Source organism: Ruditapes philippinarum, unplaced genomic scaffold (genome assembly GCF_026571515.1).
Source record: "Ruditapes philippinarum isolate M1 unplaced genomic scaffold, ASM2657151v2 ctg555_1_1_1_1, whole genome shotgun sequence".
Taxonomy (NCBI): domain Eukaryota; kingdom Metazoa; phylum Mollusca; class Bivalvia; order Venerida; family Veneridae; genus Ruditapes; species Ruditapes philippinarum.
Genome location: NW_026867175.1, coordinates 181,091 through 195,887, shown reverse-complemented (window position 1 = coordinate 195,887; position 14,797 = coordinate 181,091). Strand labels below are relative to the sequence as shown.

The 14,797-nt window shown below is 31.5% G+C and overlaps 1 protein-coding gene across 3 annotated transcripts; it reads right to left on the bottom strand.

Moving 5' to 3' along the window:
• Positions 1-5,105: 5,105 nt before the first annotated feature.
• LOC132735153 (DPY30 domain-containing protein 1-like) lies at positions 5,106-14,731 on the bottom strand. 3 transcript variants are annotated; one of them, XM_060722070.1, is made up of 5 exons: positions 14,594-14,731; positions 11,096-11,274; positions 10,623-10,745; positions 8,954-9,085; positions 5,106-6,539 (listed from the first exon to the last, which is right to left on the bottom strand). In XM_060722070.1, the coding sequence occupies exons 2-5, from the start codon at positions 11,240-11,242 to the stop codon at positions 6,345-6,347; spliced, it is 597 nt and encodes a 198-aa protein (XP_060578053.1). In that variant the 5' UTR covers positions 11,243-11,274; positions 14,594-14,731; the 3' UTR covers positions 5,106-6,344. The 3 variants fall into 3 exon arrangements, with proteins under 3 accessions (XP_060578053.1, XP_060578054.1, XP_060578055.1); XM_060722071.1 differs by having other exon boundaries at positions 14,497-14,613; XM_060722072.1 differs by lacking the exon at positions 14,594-14,731 and adding an exon at positions 14,306-14,426.
• Between the last annotated feature and the right edge of the window lie 66 nt (positions 14,732-14,797).

Below are 14,797 nucleotides of genomic sequence, written 5' to 3'. Positions count from 1 at the left end.
GGGAAATTTTTGTATTAATTATCCTTTCTACCCTTTTAAAGATTTTACTTTTTTGGGGAACCCCTTAAAAAACCTCGATATTTGGGTTCCCATAAAAAAAACAATTTTAAAAAAAAAATTTTGGAAAAATTTACAATAAAAAAAAACTGGGGGAAGGTTAAAAAAATTAAGATTTACTATTTTTAATTTTCAGATTTTAAAATAAATTTTTCCATTTGCGTTTTTTAAACGATGTGTCCCGGAAAATTTTAAGGGGAAAGGGGAAAATTCGTGCAAAACTTTTAAACGTTCACTTTGCGAAAATTTAAGGGCCCAAATGTTTTTGCAAAACTTTTTACCGGGGTTTTGGGGGACTTTTAAAGGGGCAATGGTGCAAACCATTTTAGGGGCAAGGCACATTTTAAGGCGTTCCCGACATTTAACGGCCAAAAACTGGGGGCCAGGTGCTTTTATTTTTTTTTTGGGCTTTTTTCTTCTTTTTGCATTTTTCCGTTTCCCATAATTCTTTATTTTCCAAAAAAAAAAAAAATTTAAAAACAAAAATAAATTGCCCCCTTTCCCTTTTGAACTACTTTTTTATTTTTTTTAAAAATTTTTCATTTCTTAAGCTTTGACTTTTTTAAGTTTACCCCCTCTCAAAAATACATTTTTTTGCCCCAAACTTTAAAGAAGGGGGGCCTTTGTACCCCCCTTTTCTTTGTTGCTCTTTTTTTATGAACTCGTCGCCCCGTAAAAATTTTTGCGTTATTATAAACTCTCTTTTTTATGAAAATTATGCAAGTACCCCAGTGAGGTTCGAAAGTGGGCCCCTTTTTCTTGCCCCCCCTTATCCCCTTTACCCCCTTTTCATATTTTTTCAATTTAACTACTGTCCCCTTTTTGGGTACTTTTTGTTTTTACTTACGGGGTTACAGTTGACTTACTTGGGCCTAAAAAATTTCATATCTTTGGGCTAAAAAACCCAAAATTTTTAAATTGCATGCGGGAAAGGGTTTATCGCCACTTTTTGTTTAAAAAATTTGACCATTTACGGGATAACTTTGACATGTCCGGGTGCCCTTCTAGCCTTAAAAAGCTGTTTTTTGGGGCCAAAACCGACAGTTTTGAAAAAAAAACCTTTTTTTTTGGGAGGCTTTTTCCCGGGCCCCCAATGTTAAAAACCCTTTGTCAATTTTACTGCCGGAAAACCCGTTTTCAAAAAAAAAAATTCCTTGTTTTTTTTCAAACCTGACTCACCCATATCACAAAATTTTTAAAATATGAAATTTTTCATTTTTTTAATTTTAATATCTGCATTTGAAAAGATAAAAATTCTCTGAAAAAATTTTTTTAAATTTTTTGGGAAAACATTTACCCCCGGGGTTTTTTCTTTACTCCCCCGGGGTAACAGGAAAAAAAAAGAAACCTTTTTAATTTTTTCAAAGGGGATCATACTCATCGACATTAAAATATAAAAATATTTTCTTTTTTTTAATTTTATCTGAAATTTGGGAAAGAAAATTTCTTTAAAAAAAAAATTTATTTTTTTTTTTTAAATTCCTCCCTCCGTACGTCTACTCCCCCCGGGAAAATCATTTTTTAGGAATATTTACTTTTTGTATAAAAAATTTTCTGGTAAAAAAACCCCTTAAAAATTAATTTTATCAATTTTTTTAAAAAAAAACCCTAAATAAAATTTTTTGGGAAAAATGTTTTTTAATTCAGTGGGCAAAATATTTTTTATTTTTTTTTGATAAATTTTTTTCCCAAAAATTACACGCAGCGACCAACTGTTTATGACGGGTCTTAAACTGAACTTTGGGAACCCCGTTTTTCAATATGGATGTTCTTTTTTTTTATAAATTTTTAATAGTCCTTAATTTTTTTAAAGACAAAAAATTTCCTTCCCGTTTTCAGAAATGGATCATGTTGGTGTAAAAAAAGGGAAAAAAAAATTTAAATTTGGGACCCCCCGGGGGCCCCTTTCGGGGAAAAAGGGTCAAAAAACCCCCCTAAAATAAAACTTTTTAGTAAATTTTTTGCATACATTTAACAAAAAAATTCCCTGTTGGTAAACTATGTTTTGAAAAATTATTTTTTCTTTAAAAAAAATTAAACCAAAAAAACTATTTAAAAAAAACCCCGAAAGGACCCCCAAAAAAATTCCCCCAAAATTTTAAATTTTTTACTTACCCAAAAAAAAAAAAAAGCAAATTATTTTCATCTTTAAAAATTCCTTAAAATAAAATTTTTTAACAAAAAAGTATTTTTGGCAATTGACAATCCCAAACCTTCTATCTTTTTTTTTGTATAGGAAAAAATTTAAAAATTTTTCTTTTGTTTGGGAATTTTTGTAGTAAAAGTTTAATATTAAAAAATTTTTTTTTTAAAATTGGGAACGGGTTTCGGGAAATTAAATACTACGGTTGTTTAAACTTGCTAATTTTAAACCCCAAAATAAAAAAATTTAAATATTTGTGGTAAAAAAAATGCCCAAAAGTACTAGTAGCGTTTCCGGGGGGTGACCCCATTAAATATTTTTATATTCAATTGATTAAAAAACACAAATAAACAGTTTTTTCCCGAAAACAAAAAAATCGGGAATTTTAAAAGCTTAAATTTGGGACAAAAAATTGTGGGCAAATATTTTTTTAAAAAAATAAAATTTTTTCCCAAGGAAAAAGGACGCAAAAATAAAGGACCCCGTATTTTTTGAAATTTAAAAAAGTTTTTTAAATTCTGGGGCCATACATAAAAATTTTATAGTCCAGGGTTTTAATTAAATTAAATTTTCAATCAATTTTTGGGTAAAAAAAATTTTTAAAAGAAAAAGGAATTTTTAATTTAAACAAAAAAAAAAAAAAAACAAAAAAAAAAAAACCGAAAATTTAAAAAATTTTCCCCGGTCGGCTCGGGGTAAATTAAACTATCTTACAAAAATTTTAAATTTTAAAAAACATTTTTGCGCCCCCCGCTAAAGTGTTTAAATTTGTTTATTTTGAAAAAAAAAAAAAAAAAAAAACTTTTATGGTTGTGTTCTAAAATGGGCGCCCTTAAGAGGTTTTTCTTTTCTTTTTAACCCCCAAAAAAAAATTCCAACCGAAAAATTGTTGTTGTTTTGTTTTTAAAAAAAAGTTGTTTTTGGTTTTTAAGTTTTTTTAAAATCGGCCCCGGAAAAAACCTTATGTCCGTTTATTAGCATCAACCGTCTTTTTCAAGCAGATTCTTCCTGGAAGCCCATTCTTCGTTCTTTTGTGGTAAAGGAGACGACAATACCCTCAAGGCATCAACTTTCTGACTGACGACAACAAAAACGGCATCTATTAGCGCCAAACCTCCAGAGTAAGTCACGACAGGTCAACCAATCACCTCTGGTACTTATGATGACTTGACATTGACCTTCCGTTTGCCTTCTCCGCGACGTTGCACGCCTCTGGAGGTATTTTGGAGAAGTTTCAACAAAAACTTCCAAAAACACGCCATTTATACACCATTCATAGCACTGACGGCTTCGATGTTCTCATCTATTTGCGGGAAATGGTCGACAGGGAAAACCCTACGTAATAACCGCACACCCTGTTGACAACAGATTTTTCCGCAGCATATATTTCAAGCTAGTGAGGTTTAAAAATACACGTAGAATCTATCGATTAACTACCATAAGTTGGTTGAGTGTTGGCGGTAAAAAAAGAAGATATAACTTCCTGATCAATTTTCACTTAGGTTGATTCAGTTTTGAATAAGCTTTGCAGAGATGTATTTTTTCAAAAATATTTAGCTTTAATATTATCCGACGCCGTCAGTAATGAAATGGGATTAATTTTCTGAAACGTGATTTTATTCGAGATTTGCTTCTGGAGAAGACAACCTTCTGTCCGTAGAGCATGAATATTAATATCATCACAAACAGGTATCTTATTGATCTCAATTATGGTACATCAAACGTGTATAATATTTTATGTTCAATAAAAATGTTGCATCACTTGCAGTTGTTATTATCATTCAATAATATTAAAATGACATAAAGTATTTATGATGAACAGTCCTAGAATATTTTGATAAGGAACCGTCAGTTGTAAAATTTTATTGTTATCTTGATAATGAACAGTCGTCATACTTGCTGGTATGTCATTTATTATTGACAGTTTAGGTTTTTCAAAATTTGCATGATTAACAGTCCGAATGTAGACCTCAATTAAATGTTCTGGAATATTAACAAAATGAATAGTCAACCACATTAACCGTATATATGAATGGTTGAACACAACAGTAAGGATAAATAGCGCAATGTGCATATCTTTTTATTTTGGTAGCGTATTTTAAGCAAAAAAAAAGAAACTATAAGTCTGAAACATTCTCTCATAGCCTCCCCATCAGTACATTCAGTGCTTTGATTTTAAGTAACAGTAACATAGCTTGACCAAAGGGTATCAATATGCATTGCTGACTCCATATGAGCTTGCTCTATACCAAGTTTGATTTCAACATCTCATTTCTAACTCTTAGTTATCATCCGGAAACCATTTTCTGTCGTTTTTTTCTGTTACGATGACTTGAACCTTGGGGGTCCACAAGAAATCACAAGGGAGATCTCCACATAAGCTTCCTTTACACCAAGTTTCATGACAATGACAAATTCCTAACTAATTATCATCCCGATTACATTATTCTAGTTTTAGTTACTTTAACCTTGATAAAAGGTTCAATAGGAAGGTCACTACATAGGTTTGCTATACACCAAGTTAAGTAACAATGGACTGGGAATCGGGCGACCCCGGTTCAGTTCCCGGACAGTGCAGGTCATTTTCGTTGTGATTTATCATGAGACCCATTCTATAGACATTCGCACTGTGCCTCTGCTTTGACATGTACAGAAGTTTCAGGTCCTTGCAGTGAAGGCAACTAGTACTGGTAAACTGCCTGAAAGTCTGTCCAGGAACGATGCGGTGACTGAACTGTGCTCTGGTAAATGTGGCTTACTGCCGTGATCCTGAGTGAAACTACCAATACCACCACCACCACCAGTTTGATAACAATATCTCAGTTGTAAAACAACTGTCTCATTGAATAACTGAACAACAAGCGACTTACTATTTCCATGAATGTAAAAATTAACAAAGCTTAAGAATAATTTACATTTATTCAAACACTGACTAAAAACATATGTAGATCATGTAAATTCTAGATTCAATCACAGATATTTAACAATTATAATTAACAGTTATATAAACAGGACAATTTTTAACTACAGTATGATTTAATTTTTGTCACATACAGTTAAAGTAACTTCAAATAAAAGAAATAAACTTCTGGACAATGCTTTATCACAACATTTTATGTAATTAATACAACATCATTCTAACTATAATGAACTTATGATAGAAATAAGAACTTAGAATTTTCCTTTTGTTTTCTGTTGGGTCATTTAAATGCTGATATTGATAAGAATATTATATGAAAATTAGGAATGTTTATAAAAAGTCAATTTCATTTATACGAACAGAATGATATCATTTCAGTACTATTGACTAGTATTCAATTAAAATTACATTGACAAAAAAACGCTAAATAAAACAAGGCCCAGTAGTACTTAGTAGTACTGAAGTATATCAGTAACTAGACAATAATAATGCTGATACAAGTACTAATCCTGGACTGATAATTAATGAAAACTAGTCTAATTGTGTGTAAATTCATGGCAAGAATTATACATGACTCAAAACTTACAATATTAAGAAAGCACCCAAAATGTTAAAGCAATCAAAGTATGGCCACACAGATATTAACATCTTATTTTTCTATAATTTTATCTACAAAACAGAATTCTAGGAACTACTACTGATAAAATAAATTGCACTATATTTTTGATTCTTGACTTCTTTTGATCTTAAGAAATATAATGTTACAAAAAAATACAATGATTGTCAAACTGGCTTTATGCAAGTACAATTGTACATTGCATCTCTGAGATATTTATTTTTAAAGACAATTATATATAGAAATATTCAAATATTAAATGCACATATCTTTCCTAATTTTGTTTTCACAGATAGCATTTATTCACTCATATCATTTTTGTTATAAAAAAGTCCAAAAAAAAGAAAAAGAATTTCTCATTCTAGATAATCACACCATACAAAATTGCTAGCTCTAGACTAAGAACTGATCAAAGTTGTTTATTTTCTATATTTTCATTTTAACTTAAAAAAAAGTATCAGAATTCCCTGTGAAACAAAATTGCTTTCTTGTTTAAAATTAACACATTAACAAAATGAAGAATTACATACAAATTAAATGTATTATACATGTAATTGATAAATGGATGTATGATAAGAGAACAAAGTTGAAATAAACACAAGGGGAGATTATGTTGCCTCTTCTTCAGCAGGCTTTTCTTCTGCAGGCTTTTCTTCTTCAGTTTTTGCTTCTTCAGTTTTAGCCTCTTCTTCCGCTTTGGGTTCATCTTCTGTTTTTTGTTCATTTTCTTCTTTAGGTTCTTCAGTTTTATCTTCTGCTGGAGCAGTTGTCTCCCCTTCTGGTTGCTCTCCTTTGTCCTCCTCCTGGAAATTATAATTTAAATCCATCAGAAAATGTTATTTAAATTTAAAAAGATTCCTAAGGATTTGTGTTTGTTTGCCTTTCAATACCATGTCTAGCCCAATACCATTATATTATAAACCAAATTACAAGGTACATATATGTGTTACAACAAATACTATGTCACTGAGCTACCTAGAAAGGACTGTAATACAAATACATGTATGCTTAACATTTTAGACTCAGATATTCATTGACATTCATTTATTTCAAAACTATCCATAAACAATAAATTCATAAACATCTTTCAAAAATAAATCAAATTAGTCACAAGCACAGAGCTATATGAGCCGTGCCATGACAAAACCAACATAATGGGTTTGTGACCAGCATGGATCCAGACCAGCCTGTGCATCCATGCTGTTCGCTTACCAACCTTATTACAAGTAGAGAAACTGATAGCGAACAGCATGGATCCTGATCAGACTGCGCGGATGTGCAGGCTGGTCTGGATCCATGCTGGTCGCAAACCCATTATGTTGGTTTTGTCATGACGCGGCTCATATTTAAATTATGGAGAGGAAGCTACTACGTTATACACTTTAAAGTGAATCTCGCGCAAAGGACTGTGGGTCAGGCATTGAAAATGTTCTATATTTAGAGCTTCTTATCTCTCTGTAATAAAAGTCTCTGTCACAAGCAACACCATCTTTTGACAACCTTGTGAACCAAATGACTATAGCACAAAGAATTTAAACACTAACTAAAACTTTAAGAAATTGAAACTTTACAAACACCAAAATCTAAGCAAAATAAAAAGTGACAGTTATCGACCTTCACCCCACAGTGACTGTATTTATATAAATCAACTTATCCTGTTGTTTTTTTTTAATTTGAAACAGTCTTTTTTTTTAGTTTAAATGATTTCAATATTTAAAATTTTAAGTTAACCAGCAAACAGTATAGAGTCTGGTCAGACTGCACAAATGTGTACACTGGCAATGTTCTATACTGGTGCCCCTCACCATTCTGGGTTCAAATCCTGAAAAGGGCATTGGATTTTTTCATGCAAGGAAGATAATCAGCCAACACTGTAAGAGTTCATTTTTAAATCAAGCATTGCATGCACCAGTCATTTCCTGACCTTTACTATAACTGTATCTTAGCAGTGTTTCATTTAACCCTTGATGCATCAAAAATAGTTATTCTTCAGAAAATAGTGCATCATTTTATTTACATAACTCATTCAAAATAAGTAAAATTTCAATAGAAGGTATTTTGCTGCAATGAAAATTTAAAATAAAAGACATGCCTTTAAAGATTAGATCTATATACAGTAGTCTATAGTGATTAAATATATTTGTAGATACGGGTTTGAGTAATAATTCCGTAAAATGCAATATCATAAGTAAATAGTGCATGCATGCTGAAACTTTGAAAAAGTCGAAAAATTATGTTCAATCCCATATGCTATCTCTCATTAACTAACTTAACAAAACTTAAAACTGGATAACAAAATAAACACACAAAACTTTCATTCAAGCATGTTCTATTTCATGAACATGTATATGTACAATGTTCATATGACTTAGTTTTACACAATATTTCTACTTCTATTTCATGTTTAATATGAAAAATGTATCAAAAGAAATGTTCAACATGTATTTGAGTAATATATAGTCATCATTACTGTATTCTAACAAAGAGAAGCCAATCATTTTTTTTGCATATTTTTAGACCAGACAGGTGATATATATTTCAACACCTTTAAATTTATATATCATAAACAAGTTATGTTAAAACTTAAAACATTTCCAATGACAGGTGTGTCAGCGGCACTCTGACATCACTTATGACTAAAAATTAGCCAAATAAAATAGTACTGACTACTAATATTCTTAATTTCAAGATAAATATATTAAAAATGTAGTGAAAATTGAGAATCTAACAGATTTAAGGTCAGTCAAACTGCCTAGAGACCTGTTCAGACTCAAAAATGTTCACAAATTGCCTAAATAAAGTTTGTGTGTGATATAAATAAACATTATAAAACATTCCATAAACCTTTATATAAAAATTCAAATTGTGCAAAATACTCACTTGTTACTAATCCTGTAAAATATTATACATGTTATACTGTACATCTATAAAGCTTTAAGAAATTTCTTTAATGGCGTTTAAAAAAGGCATGGTTTTAACGTTCAGACAAATCTTCATACACGATTAGTGAGAAATATTAATATTTTGTTCTCAAACTTATATTCAGTCATGTTGCAAGCAAATGATACAATTCAAAACAAAGAAATCGTTTTAGTTAGCTGAATGTCTCCCAAAGAAATTTTATTTGCTTAGATGGGAAATAAAATAAAACATCACAATTATTTCAGAAATAAATTCTACACAAAAGCCTTAAATAAATCTACTACAAGTTGTCTACCTTTGTTTCAGCTGATTCCTGGCTCTCGGCTTTAGCTTCAGCTTTAGCTTCCTCAGATGGTTCCTGGGCTTCAATTACTACAGGAAGTTTAGTTGGTGATGTTGTCTCCTTCTTAGCACGCTCTTCCTCTTGCTGAAATGTCATAACAACTTGAACTGTGTACATTTATTACAACATTTTCAATGAAATATTTGGATCACGGGTTGTAATATATCTGTCACTCAACCATGTTTACCTTATTTTGGTCATCAGTGCTAATTAGTACTGTCTTGTGGAGATGATTTTAATAAACACTCATTCAAAACTGAGCTTAGATAAATATCTTTAATCTAACTACATAAAATCATCACCAAAAAAGCTACAATGATCATTTTAACAATGCAAATAAATTTTAACACATTTTATTGCATAAACCTTGGCGCAGTAGTGTAATAAAGCCGTTTAATAAAAAACACTAATTTAGTGGAATAACACTTTGAGGTGACATCAATTGCGTTATATACAAACATTGTGTAAAAGTGTGCTAAATTAAGCATTACACTATAGACCCTCAATGAAAAAAGTACTCTTATTTTTAACTGTAAACCATTCTTATTTTGGATATGTGATAAATAGAATATTATATTTGTGTAGATTCAATACTAAATTTATTAAACTTGTTCAATAAAACAATATTATGCTTGCCAAAGGCTCGCATAATATGGTTTCATTCAACTTGTTCAATAAATTTAGTATTAAATCTACATTCATTCAATAACCCGTATGTATACAATGCCATAGATACCAAGGAAACTTAAAGCGCACACAAATAATAATGTATTTCTACATCATAGACGCTACCCTATGTGTGCATAAAAATTTATTATTGCATTTTATTCTTTATAGCATATTTGGTTTATACAGAATTTATTTTAGTTTGATTGTGTAAGAAGCTATAAGCTTATAGACACACTTTCACTGGAACCAACCAGTACTGAGCAATGAATGTTAAGTTTCTTGCTCAAGGAAACAACAGCTGGCCCCCCGACAGGGTTTGAACCCATGCACCTAGCAATCATTAGATTACTAGTCCCACACTTTAACCACTGGGCCATACCACCACTATAGCATATTTCTCTCTTCAAATGTCATTACTTTGAAAAAATAGTTAAACATTACACAGCAATGATGACTTTGTATTTAAAACAATTTTTATTGCACAGTGTTTGGGTAGCCATTGTAAGTTTTATTTATGTTGACATTTCGGGAGCTTCTTTTAAAACAGTCTAAAAATGCTGTGTTTTCTAATGAACTTGTTGTCAGTAACAATTTGCATTATTATAAATATGTTATATAAGTTGCTGACTGGATATAAAGGAGAATATAGCACCTCAGGTCATATTTATCTCATTCAGGCTATATTCTCAGCAACTTGTATCACTAACATTGTACTAGCCTAAGGGAGATAATCATAACCAAGCTTTTTCTCGTTACCTTTGAAGGTGCACCCCTGAAATTATTTCACATTAAATTCAGTGACAGAAATTAAGTTCATTTACAACAACATTTATTTTAGTTTAAAAGTCTGATGCCACACTAGCTTGCCTATTGTTTTCTATAATGAGATGTGACAACTCATAATAGAGCCTGTATATCAACACCAATTTGGAAATTACTCATAAGATACTACCTTCTTTTTTTCTGCCTCCATCTCAGCAATTTTTCTAACCTCTTCTCTTCTTTTCTCCCTCAATCGTTCCTCTTTCTCTTGGTTCTGTCTCTGTCTTTCCAATTCAGCAGCCTCTTCTTTTTTCTGTTCATTAAAGAAATGGGATTTAATATTTCAAATACATATCATTTAATCTTTACAGCAGAATCAACATTGCATATATTATTAACAAAATAATATACTTCAATTTTTTCAAATTACACAATGAGTGAATATATTTTCAATCTTATAACAAAATGAATAAAACAAATCTTGCACAATTGGCATAAGGACATACTAATAAGTTACAGTTTGGGTTAACCAGCTAATTTCAGTTATTTCTTTCACTCATCTTTCTGGAATGTATTTATATACCTTCTACTGACCAAACTTTCTAACATAATGAAACCCATGCAAATACTAATACCAAGGAAATAAATACAGTATAAAATTACCTGAGCAATGTAGTTTTGGTTCTCAACATGTTTGTAAAGCCACTGGGCAATATATTCCACTGGATCTCTAGGTCTCTTCTCTGACACCTCTGCTAAGCACCGTGACAATGAGTCACCAAGGCATTGTTTAAGGTATGCTGTATCCATTTTGAAAAATTTTGTTCACTAAGTTTCAAGATCTGAAATAGAGTCAGAAAAAATTGTAAACATCTTAAGTTAAGACAACATAAATTATGTAAATTTAAAACTAACAAATCATTCCAGCAATAAAAATACTGCGCCTCAATCTTATAAATAATTGAGACACAACACATAAACACATAGTCTTTAAATCATTTTCATCCTAAATAAGGGAAAAGATATGAGGGGCATATTTTAGTGGCAACAATGCAATTTAAGCATGATTTGCACATGAAAGTACATGTATAAAATACTGTTGGAAAGATTGACTTTTTAACCAACAGTCTATTTTCGCACCATTTGCATGTGCAATACACTTTTAGCAGGTCATTTAAATGCATGTGGTTTTGTATACTGGTTGTAAACATGGCTGAGTTGCATTGTGATTTGAGAGAAGAGCAAAGAGTTTATTGCAAAATTCATGGGTTATTCCATAAATACCCTTTAGAAATAAAAAAAAACTATATATTAGTCTATGGAGAAAATGCCCTTCGATCCATATTGTACAAAACTACAATTGCCAGGTGGGTGTCAATGTTAAAAGATGGTAAAACTAATGTTAAGGATGATCCCCACCCTGGGTGGCCGATTTCCACTTCTTCTGAAAAAGAAATCAGCATCGTCAAATCTATAGTTGATGAAGATGCAAGATATACCATGGAGAAGATAAGTGATATATAGGGCCTTAGTGCGTCATATGTGTTTTCCATCCTGAAAGAAAAGTTAAAGTTAAGGAAAGTTTGCACTTGGATCCAGCATTTGCTAACATCTGACCAGACAAGGGACCGGGTTGAAAAAGCCTTGGTCTTACTGACTAGGTTCAAAGATTGAGACCCTAGATGCCTGAGAGACATTGTAACGAATTAGTAACGATTCGCCACAATCACGATTCGCCACAGTCAAATAACGATTCGCCACAGTACAATAACTATTCGCCACAGTACAATAATTTTCTTATTTTGACTAGTCCTAGTTCAATTATATCAACATTTAAAAAAAAAAAAAATAATTTGACAAGGACAATAATAATGTTAATATATAAGTAATATGAAGTTATGGCCCCCAGCGCATATTTTCAATTTGAAGCATTTTGTTAACAATACAATCTTTTAATTATGTTTTTATATTCGGTGTATCTTAGACATTTCCCAATCTATTCCTGTCATATTACACTTAATTTAGCAGATAAGACGTAATTTATGCCATTTTTACGAGGCAACGCCGAATTCGTGAATTTCATGATGCACTGAAGCAACGGCAGTTATCTCGTTAAAAGAAGCTAAATTTTATTTTACTAGCTTCCTTCTATTGCTATACGACACATTCCTGCGTTACTGGATATGCACTATGATATATGACAATTAATATTTTTATCGATATATATAATGTCAAATATTAACAAGAACTGTCGGAGGAGAGTAACGCTTGACTATTCGAAAAGTTGTCAAAAGGGTGTTTCATTGAGTATAATAATGCTTACCTATATGAATACATAAAATTGTCCGAAAAGGTACAAACCCTACAGTAGTTATGGAGATACCAGCTTACAAGCAAAAATTTACCTAGAATTTCTAGTCGAAAAAGGGGCATAATTATGCAAAAAAGAAAATCAGAGTTATGGAACTTGTGCCAATCATCTAAGATAATCACAGAAAACAAGTGTGTGAAGTTTCAATCCTATTATCCATTCCCTTCAGTAGTTATGGAGATACCAGCTTACACGCAAAAACTTAACCAAGAATTTCTAAGTCGAAAAAGGAGCATAATTATGTAAAAAAGCAAATCAGAGTTATTGGACTTGTGCCAATCATCTAAGATAATTACAGACAACAAGAGTGTGAAGATTCAATCCATTCCCTTCAGTAGTTATGGAGATACCAGCTTACAAGCAAAAACTTAACCAAGAATTTCTAAGTTGAAAAAGGGGCATAATTATGTAAAAAAGCAAATCAGAGTTATGGGACTTGTGCCAATCATCTTGGATAATCCCAGAGAACAAGTGTGTGAAGTTTCAATCCATTCCCTTCAGTAGTTATGGAGATACCAGCTTACACGCAAAAACTTAACCAAGAATTTCTAAGTCGAAAAAGGGGCATAATTATGTAAAAAAGCAAATCAGAGTTATGGGACTTGTACCAATCATCTTGGATAATCACAGAAAACAAGTGTGTGAAGTTTCAATCCATTCCCTTCAGTAGTTATGGAGATACCAGCTTACACGCAAAAACTTAACCACAGGGACGCCGACGTCGACAAATGGGTGACTGCATTAGCTTGATTATTCTGCGAATAGTTGAGTTAAAAATGGGTATTGCAAATAAATTTATGTGTTCATTACGAAAATGAATTAACAATTATTGATTAAGGAACACATCAAACATTTGTCACACCTTTAATTTAAACAAGCCAATCATCTTAGGATTGTTGTAGAAATATTTTATTGACGCCGACATATTCCTGTTATTTTCTGACAATATTTCTACAATTTGAGCCAATTTAGAAGATTTAAATACACCAGCATGCACAGCTTAAACAGGGTGAGTCTACTAGTTTTTGTCACTTTAATTGTCTTTGTTAACAATGAGTTTTGTAATTTTGGTAATAAATTAAATAATTATGTTCGTTTTCATGTGTTTTTATTCAATAAAAGCTGTTTTTAGTATAATTTTTAGCATTAATTTATGTAATTTACGAATGAAATATGAAATGGAAAGAAGGTTCCATAGACAGTTTTAATAAAGGTGTGAAAAAGATTCGTTATATTACCATTGTAACAGGGGATGAAACATGGCTTTATTTTTTTAAGCCAGACAATAAACTAAGTATCAAAATGTGGGTAGGTGAAAACAGTGATCGCTCAGTTGTTGCTCGAACTTGCAGGAGTCTTGATATTTGACGGTTATCTGGGTGTTATAACCAGTTATTAAGCCATTTAAAGTGACTTATCACATGCATTATTGTCGAAAGAGAGTTCTTTATAAAATGTGATTAGTACTAACAGATTAAGACTTAAAGAGGCTGATGTCCTACCTGTGCACCTACATCACTCTTCCTTCACGAATCATATGAATTATAAATCAATACCAGAGCTCTTGCTAGACCATGTCATGGCCATTATTGTAACAATCATCACCCCACCCACATCATACACAACTGATTAATACACCAAAACTATCATATGATCTACCTACGTCTGCTAAAACAATACAAAAATAACACACCTTATAATTCCATTTGCAATGACATTAATTTGATGTTCGTTTTCATTTATAAACACAAAATAGCTTATAAAAATACTGAAATGAAAAAACTGTTTACCTTCCCAACACAACCTCGTTTTCAGTTTGTCTTCCGGTATGGTTCCTTGCTTAATTTCTTATATTTGGTAAGCGCATTGAGTAAGCCGGGTATTAAGCGCTTAGCAACTCAGTTGGCGTCACGTTACTATAATCTCGGTGTGACAATTAAACTGAAACTACATTCAATGAAGCGTTAAAGATTAAATTACACGAAATATCGAGA

What these genes read in the sequence shown, in the direction of transcription:
- LOC132735153 (XM_060722070.1), bottom strand. Translation starts at nt 11,242, where the DNA reads ATGGATACAGCATACCTTAAACAATGCCTTGGTGACTCATTGTCACGG. An exon ending in ACCAAAACTACATTGCTCAG is followed by an intron (nt 10,746 to 11,095) that starts GTAATTTTATAC and finishes TTTAATGAACAG; the next exon opens with AAAAAAGAAGAGGCTGCTGA. An exon ending in AGGAATCAGCTGAAACAAAG is followed by an intron (nt 6,540 to 8,953) that starts GTAGACAACTTG and finishes TATAATTTCCAG; the next exon opens with GAGGAGGACAAAGGAGAGCA.